Source organism: Euprymna scolopes, chromosome 46, assembly GCF_053919585.1.
Source record: "Euprymna scolopes isolate OS-2025 chromosome 46, ASM5391958v1, whole genome shotgun sequence".
NCBI classification, from domain to species: Eukaryota; Metazoa; Mollusca; class Cephalopoda; order Sepiida; family Sepiolidae; genus Euprymna; species Euprymna scolopes.
The window spans coordinates 213,564,888-213,573,847 of NC_136527.1; the positions used below are offsets into that span (position 1 = coordinate 213,564,888).

At 37.2% G+C, this 8,960-nt stretch overlaps 2 protein-coding genes across 2 annotated transcripts; both read right to left on the reverse strand.

Moving 5' to 3' along the window:
• Positions 1 to 1,548: 1,548 nt before the first annotated feature.
• Positions 1,549 to 2,568, reverse strand: LOC145270355 (uncharacterized). Its single transcript, XM_080126005.1, has one exon. The coding sequence runs from the start codon at positions 2,566 to 2,568 to the stop codon at positions 1,549 to 1,551; it is 1,020 nt and encodes a 339-aa protein (XP_079982131.1).
• A 212-nt stretch (positions 2,569 to 2,780) lies between these two features.
• LOC145270356 (uncharacterized) lies at positions 2,781 to 6,746 on the reverse strand. Its single transcript, XM_080126007.1, has one exon. It carries the CDS (start codon positions 6,744 to 6,746, stop codon positions 2,781 to 2,783), a length of 3,966 nt encoding a protein of 1,321 aa, XP_079982133.1.
• Between the last annotated feature and the right edge of the window lie 2,214 nt (positions 6,747 to 8,960).

Genomic DNA, 8,960 nt, shown 5'->3' on the forward strand with positions numbered 1-8,960 from the left:
GTAATAAAAAAATGTTAGGTGTAATAAAAAATGTTAGGTTTAAAAAAGTAAATTTATGGCGCCGATGGAGTCGGATAAAAAATTCCGACTTCGACTCTGACTCCTAGTACTCTTAGAAAGCCGACTCTAACTCCAGCTAAAACTTCCGACTCTTTCTTACTCGGATTCTGCAACCCTGAATAATTGTGGACAGACAACTACTAAAAGTTTTTAAAAAAAAACTAAAAAAAACAAACAAAAAGAAACAAAAGAAAACAATGAAATACCGAAAAACTATTCTGATTTCGATTGTAAATATTTACGAATTATTTTTTCTTTGTTAAATTTCTGTTAAGTGCTCCTTTTATGTAAACGTAATAAAATAAATTTATTCTTATTATAAAACAGAAAACATTGGATAAAATATCAAAATTCAAACGGAATTCTCCACCGAATCGAATAAAATTATTGTGTTTATGATAAACATTATGATAACAGATAATTGTGGACATAAAACTACATCTAAAAGTAAAGAAAAAGAAAACTAAAAAAGAAATAAAAATTATGCTGGTGTAGATTGTAAATATTTATTATTTTGGTTTATATTAAGTTTCTGTTAATTAGTGATGTCCTATAAATGGGGGCTCATTTTATGTAAACTTTATTAAATAAAATTATCCTTATTCTAAAACCTAAAATATTCAAGCAATTCTCTAGCAACATATTAATTAAATGTGTACAGAAAAGTATTTGTAAAAATATTTAAAAAAAACATTTTGTGCTCAGTTGAATTGAATAGAAACTATTTCTAAAAATATATTCAAAAAAATTCATTCTGTGCTAACAATTGGACAAACTTTGAATCAACTTATTTTGTTTATGGTAAACATTATTTTCTCAGAAATTACGAATTTTGATAAAAATCTAAATATCAAATTGAATCATCTATTATTAGGATGATTAGGAAGGGGTGGGTGCTCATTTTAAGTTTAATTTATAAAAAAAAAAACTTAAATATGTAAATTTTTTGTATTTCATTCTATTTTTCGGAATATTTTAATAGCTTTTCAGACGTAATGGCAAACAAAAAATACATTAAAACTACGTTGGATTCGGTTGTAAACATTTACCAATTATTGTTTCTTTATTAAGTTTCTGTTATGTGCTTATCTTATGTAATGTGGAAAATTTCTCCACTGAAAGGTAGAGGTTAACAAGGATTTTGCAACAATGGTTTGTTGCGACCTGTGACTAGGTAAAAATTGTAGAACCTTGTCGGTCTGGTAATAAGGGTAACGATTCAATTTCCTTCAACTCCAATCCCAAACTGAAATCACAACCAAAATTCAGTTCACTCCATCCCTCTTATAATCCAGTTAGCCAATCAAATAAGTTAAATGTAACATCTACCAATATAAAAAGAGGCATCGCCCACACAAAAGGTTTTTGCTGCCACTCTTCCTGAGAGTCGCAGGTAAGTGCTTCAAGTTTTCTCAACACCCTCCCACTCAACAGAAAACAAAATCAATTGTTATTGATTTTGTAAAGCCTTCTCAATATACATATTCCTCATTCTTGATCCCCAGAGCAGTGGTGACAAACCCAATCCTTTTCATCTGGCGGAGCTGCACTGATCCCAACGCATCTAAAATGGAACCAGTTATCACATTGATCACAGCAGATCATGGCCGATCCGTCATCAGGTTTATTACATCCGGGACAAATCCAAACCTGCTCACTCTCCTGTACTAAAGTGGGTTCCTCAAAACTGGTTTCTGACCAAGAAATTCCTTCTATGGACTCCCAGTCATCATAACTAGGTTCCGGAGTATCCTCTTGTGGTTCATATTCCGCATGTAGTTCTAGCGGATATAGATGTTTAAGAGAATATGTTCTCACACTCCCATCACCCCGTCGTATCTGTGCCGACCGTACCATACCATCGTCTCCCGGAAACAATTCTACTCTCCCCAATGCCCAGAAGGGTCGAGACTTGTTTGGAAGTTTTATCGTCACAATATCTCCAGGTCGTACCTTATTAGATATAGTTGGATAACGATCTTGTTTACGTTCTCGAAGAGAGAGTAAGTAATCCTCGTTCCATATCCGTTTAAACTCCTTGAGCAGCTCATCCTGGTTCTTCAAAGATTCCAACAATATCTGTCTGGACGGCAGTTCCCCTTCATTAATTGGTTGAATCTCCATTCTAAGAAGAAGTCCAGGGTTTTGATCTGGGCGCAGGAAGTGATTGGGCGTAATTACCTCCAATCCAGAGTCATTCGAACTCACATAGGTTAACGGTCCATTGTTCACTGCCCGTTGGACATCTGAAATGGCTGTCCACAGCTCAGATTGACTGTAAATAGACCTTCCAACAGTTTTATAGAGGCATTCCTTTAATGTTTTAATCATGCGTTCCCAAACTCCTCCATACCAAGCCGAATGAAGAGGGATCTTAACATGCTTTACATTATACTGCCCAAATTTTTCATCAAATTCGGAAGAAGTTAGGGCCTGATTTAGTAAACTAACTCCAGCAAGAAATGACTTTGCATTGTCACTATATATGTGAGAAGGCAAGCCCCACATGTTTGAAAACCTGATGAAGGCCAGTATAAATGTGTGCACTGTCATGTCCTCAACCAGTTCTAAATGCACCGCTCTGATTTCCAAGCACGTAAATATGAGAATGTAAACCTTAGATTGAAGATTTTAGTTTTGAACCCACAGGTGTCCCGTATAATCTATCCCTGTATGTAAGAATGGCCTTACCAGATTTACTCTATGTTTAGGCAGGTCTGTCATCTTAGGATACGGAAAATGTATCGAGTTGATTTTCTGAAAATAAAGCAGTCCTTCAATATTCCCTTCACAGCCTGTCTGCCTTGAGGTATCCAAAATCCTGACATCCTGATTCTACTAAGTGTAACCGGCACACCCAAGTGTTTAGCCCTCTCATGCTGATCCTTCACAATTAGATTAGTCAAGGGATGATTCTTCCCGAGCAATACAGGGTTTAAAACCTCATATTGTAGAGTAAATTTTTTTTTGATCCTGCCTCTGGAGCGGACGACACCAGACTTGTCCAGAAATAGGTTTAACTGACTCACAAGGTTCGGAATGGGTTTATCATGAGGTGCACGTAAGAACTTCAATTCAAGGGGAAATGCCTGTTGTTGCATTGTCTTGAACAAGTAGTCAGCAGCAGCCTGTTTATAGTCCAGTTCCTTGCCTCTTGCTTTGGATATAAATTCGAAGACTCTGGAGACCACACGTAGAAGTTTGTTAAAACACGAAAATCTGTCAAAGGCGCCAATAGGCTGAGACCAGTTCTCATTACAAGTGTAGAACAGGTTCGTACGAACTATTTGCTGGTTGTCTGCACTAAGACAATCCAAAGTACTATCAGGCCAACAGACAGTTCCACCAGACAACCAGTTTGGTCCAGCACTCCAAAAAGAGAAATTTTCCTTAAATTTAGCTGCTGTCAGTCCCTTAGTCATTAGGTCCGCAGGGTTCTGATTGGAAGGCACATATTTATACCTGATAGCAAGGTTGTAATTTGCAAGTATCACTTCTTCCATCTGTGTCACATCCTTGAGGCGATTCTTCGTGAAAATGTTTTTATGGCTCGTCTGCTTGGACATCAGCCAAGTGAGTACAATTTGGGCATCTACAGCCAAATACAAACTTCCAAATTCCGTTCCTTGATAGGCTCTCAAGATATTACTAAGACATTTAATTGCCAAAAAGACTGCTAATAGTTCCAGCGTTGGCAAGGTTTTAGCTTTTAATGGTGCCACCTTTGCTTTAGCAAAAATCAGAGAAGATATACCTCCCTGAACTGCATATACAGAAAACCCATATGCCTTTTTTGAGGCATCTGTGAATATGTACAAATCCGCAACAGTATCGCTATCAAATACCTGTCTTCTAAACGATAACGAATGAAGTACTGACAAATCACTAGCTAGTAATCTCCACCTTTCCTGCATTTCCTTTGGAATGGGATCATCCCAATCAATATTAGCCTTCCACATTTCTCCCACCAATATGCGACTTTGAATGGTGACTGGGAGACATAAAGACAATGGGTCAAATACACTGGATGCGGCTGATAGTATTTGACGTTTTGTTGCTAAGTTGGGGTCACAAGTTCGCTGGACTAGGCTGATGGAGTCCGACTCTGGGTCATATCTGTAACCCAGAACCTTTTCCCATGGACAACTGTGAGTTGTCAAAGTCTCATCCTTCCTCATCAATTCCCGTAGCTTTGGGCAATTGGTGTTACATGATCGAAGATCAAATCCTCCTTTCTTCAATCTTTCCTTTATTTCATGATATAGTTTTCTCAACACACCTTCCGAATTATTCGTACTGACCAGATTGTCAACATAAAAATTTGAATTCAACAGTTTGGTGCAATCATCAACTGGAAATCTCGATGCATGATACTTCAATATGCAGTTCAATATAAAAGGGCTTGCGTTAAAGCCGAAGATGATGGTCGTATAACGGTAACATACCAGACGATCATCCCGTTTTAGAAAGAAGCAAAACTTATTTCTATCAGATTGCTTTGATAATCTAATCATCAGAAATGCCTTCCTGATGTCGCCCAATAATGTATATCTATTTGTCCGAAAGAGTAGAGTTAGATTTAACATGTTTCCGGTTAAATTTACCCCTGGGTATGCAGCCTCGTTTAAGGATACTCCTCCCTTGACCTTCAATGAACAGTTGAAGACTGGTCGCATTTTAGAAGTTGCTATGCTCTCGGATTTAAAGACTGGTCGATGAGGGATCCAAACATGTTTATGGAACTGTTTAGGTGAACAATGAAAGGGTTCTATTATGCCCTCTGCCTCTTGTTCGGCAAAAACCTCTAAATATTCCTCATAGAGGCCCTTCATTTCCAGAGTGTGTACCACCCTATCTAACACCTTGAGGGCTACTTGGTGATTAGAGCGCACCTGAGCTAATTTATCAGTGTGCCACGGTAACTGCACCCAGTACCGTCCCTCCTTAAACTCTATATTTCTCATAAACTCCTCTACCTTCTGGGTATCATAGTCGGACAAGGTATCATTCTCTGATAGCCCCAAAGACTCCACACTGTAAATCCACTCCAGACCTCTTTCTACAGTACTGTCCTCAAAAGTTTCTTTATAGGGGTCCGAATAAGAAGAACACACGTCAAGAACACTATTAACAATGGAGGTCGGACACTTAACAGTTCTCATGACTTCTCCATAAACTGGAACCTTGCGTTGGATCGTTTTAATTTGGTGAGGAAACATGAAATTCCTGGGATCCCCAAAAGGTATCACTCCTCGTGGGGAAAGCCAAGCTTTCCCATTCATACATTTTATCATTTGTAGGGGTTCCATAAATTGTAACAGGTCTACCCCTATTAACCCTTCCAAAGTTATATTGGCATTTCTTCCTAAATCTGTATCCAGGGTGTAATCCAATTTCGTAAGGTTCTCGACCACAATCGGCAAATGCTCCACTGTATGAATGATGTCTAATTCCTTGTCAATAAGGATAGGTAGCTGCCGCTTTACCCCTGGCGTCAACTCCACTGTTGTGGTAAGTCGCTGAAAATTGCAGGTTTTCCTTCCTAGAAACGTCACAATCTCAAGGTTTACCTCTGAGACAGATCTTGGGTCACAAGCCAGATCCTGCAAAATTCTTCCACTAAAGTACGAATTTTGACTGCCCGTGTCTATCAAACATCGCAGCTTCACAGCTTTGTCCCCTCTTTGTAGTACGATGGTAGTAATCGGCAAAATACACTGCTGCTCACCCAAACTGGTATTGATACATTCATTTGTTGATGTATATGGCATAGGGCACATGATTGCGGTATGGTCCTGGGCTGAACATCGCTCACAATTGCCCTTAGGGCTTCTTTTACAGGGACACGAATCACTGAAATGATTGTTACTTGTGCACCTATAACATAGTCCGAGTTCTCGACAACGACGCCATCTTTGAGGAAATGTATGGTATTCTTCACAAACTTGAGTGGAATGACCATCCCTCAAACAAAGGTTGCAGGTTTTATGCCTCTCCTGGATATGGAAGTTCTCCAATGTTGGTGTTGTTGTCTCCGGTTTTCTGTCTGGATGAATGTATCTACGAGAGCTACCATAATCCAAATCTCTCTGGTTTGCTTCAGGGAGTGCAGCCTTCCAGGATTTTAAGATCCTGATGCCCGTATCTAAAATAGAAGTTAAAGATGGATGCGGTGTCCCTACAGACCTCACTAATTCTTCCTTAAGACGGTTGGGCAGTCTTTGGAACAGTATATGAGCTGCTAATGCCCCTCCGCCTGAATTTCTTTCCATAAATCCATATCCCAACATAGAGTCCAATTCCGACAACTCGTATTTAACCTGAGACAAATAGTTTTTAAGGTATTCAATATCATACCTGCCTCGGGTGGACAGTTTGAATAGGCTAGAGAATATCTCCTCTCTAATGCCCTCTTCATCCCAATAATTATCCTTAAGAATTTTTATTGCGGCATCATAATTATTGGATGTCTCCTCTAGATGATGTATTAGCCGAAACGGACGTCCCGTAACACAAGTCTTGAGGTAGGTTAATTTTTCTCTCCTTGATTTTAATCCCGAAGTGCAATAGTCAAATCTAGTGAGAAAATCTCTCAATGCAAATTTGTTCTCAAAGTCCAGGCCATCAAAACTAGGGCATTTGACCTTAGGCCTAAACATAGAGGTGTCAACTTGAGATGGCTGCATTACATTTGGGAGCATGAAGGGAGGAGAATCATCCTTGTGAACCTCTGCAGTTAAGTTTTGTAAATCTCTTTTCACCTCCTCTTTGAATTTGATAAGGTCATAAGCATGCGGTGCCACCCTATCTCTAGGAAGGAATTTAACCAAGTTTTCCTGAACTTGGTCTACTTTAGAAAGCCACTCGTTTATGTTGTCTGTGGTGTTCTTCAAGGCACATGAATCCACTGCGACTCTTTTCTTTAATTTTTCTAATGTGTATCCGATAATGTTTTTATATCTTTCCTCCGTATCCAAAAGGGCCTCAAGAAGGTGATCCGGTTTTTCTTGCATTCCTAAGGAATCCTCAAGGGAAGACATTTGTTCCGCGGCCATAATAATAAAAAAATAACAGAAGAAAAAAAGGGGGACAAAAATGCACAAGGTCTGCAGATCCATTGTTGCAAAGTGTGGAAAATTTCTCCACTGAAAGGTAGAGGTTAACAAGGATTTTGCAACAATGGTTTGTTGCGACCTGTGACTAGGTAAAAATTGTAGAACCTTGTCGGTCTGGTAATAAGGGTAACGATTCAATTTCCTTCAACTCCAATCCCAAACTGAAATCACCACCAAAATTCAGTTCACTCCACCCCTCTTATAATCCAGTTAGCCAATCAAATAAGTTAAATGTAACATCTACCAATATAAAAAGAGGCATCGCCCACACAAAAGGTTTTTGCTGCCACTCTTCCTGAGAGTCGCAGGTAAGTGCTTCAAGTCTTCTCAACAGTTGTGAGTGGACGAGACAAGGGTAGAAAGAGGGAAAGAGGTGGAGAAAAGGGGTTGGATTTAGAAAAAGGAATTTAAAAAGAGTAGAGTCGTAGCCAGCAAACTGAATGGATTGGGTGATCAAGCGCTCCTGACATGGGGCCCGCACAGCCTGATGTTATGATTTTATGATAGCCTGTGTTAATGGGAAATCTATGACCTAACTTGTCTGGTCATACACCGATCACTGCTATAGTCCGTCATCTCAATTTTGACAGTAGCCATTGTGAAGAATGAACTTAATAAATACTTGTTATTGTCATAAACCGGAGTTCTGTTTGTTTGTGGTGAGGAGTCTTCCTTTTGTAGCAAGCCGCAAGGACCAGCAGAGTGATTGATGTACCCGATGACTACATAGGATAGGAGACAAAGGCCAGAGGAAAAGTTGTCCAAAACGTTGTAAAGCAACTAAGAAAAGATGAGGATAATAATTTGTAATAAATAAAAATGAATGTCTTGTTGACCGTAAACTGGCCATTAAATGGGTGCTCATTTTACAATAAAATTATATAGCAAACTAAATTAATTAAAAATTTCTTTGCGGATATTTTTAAGGTCATTGAAACTTGTTAGCCAATAAAAGTAGATTTAGAATTTTGAAGTGATGGCCACTAAATGGGTGATCATTTTATGTAAACTTTATAGAAGAATATGATCACATTCTTAAATATAAAGTATTGGATGAAATATTAAAAATAAAACGAAAATCTCTAGAGACATACTAAGTAAGTGTATTCAGATTTTTGTTATATAAAATATTAAAACAATTAAAAACTTCAAAAGCAATTTTTGTGCAAAGTTGTCAGAAAATTCAATCATATTTGAAAATTAAATTATCGTGTTTATGATAAACATTATTATTTTCTAAGAAATCATATAAGTTTTACTAAAAATAAACAAATTTCTGATTTAAAAAAAAATCTTAATGTCAGATTGAATAATATTTTCTTAAGAGATTTTTTTATTGATTGGAGATTCATACTTTTTTTGTATTCACGTTTGTTAAAAGCAGAATCCATAGTTTTATTGGATTGCAATAAAAAATAAACTTATTTTAATGTTTAACATTATTTTAAAAATTATGCATTTTTTGAAATTGTAAACAAAAAAGAAGAAAAGAAGAAAATAACTTACCTTTCATTCCAGAAATTCAATACGAAAAAAAAAAAAAGTGGGATGAATTCGTTCTTTTTTTTTTTTTTTTTTTTTTTTTTTTGTTCAAAACAGCAAAACTTGTTTTGTTTGTTAGGATTTTTTTAGTAAATTGATACAGTTTTTATTTTGTGTGTTCAATTCATTAAGAAATAAAATATATGAAAATATAAAAGAATCAAAATTAAAAGATGAAAAACATGATTTAAACGTGAAATTATTTAAAGAGAAAACCAACTGCTAAAGAACAACCAATTCAAG

What these genes read in the sequence shown, in the direction of transcription:
- LOC145270355 (XM_080126005.1), bottom strand. Translation starts at nt 2,568, where the DNA reads ATGTGGGGCTTGCCTTCTCACATATATAGTGACAATGCAAAGTCATTT.
- LOC145270356 (XM_080126007.1), bottom strand. Translation starts at nt 6,746, where the DNA reads ATGCAGCCATCTCAAGTTGACACCTCTATGTTTAGGCCTAAGGTCAAA.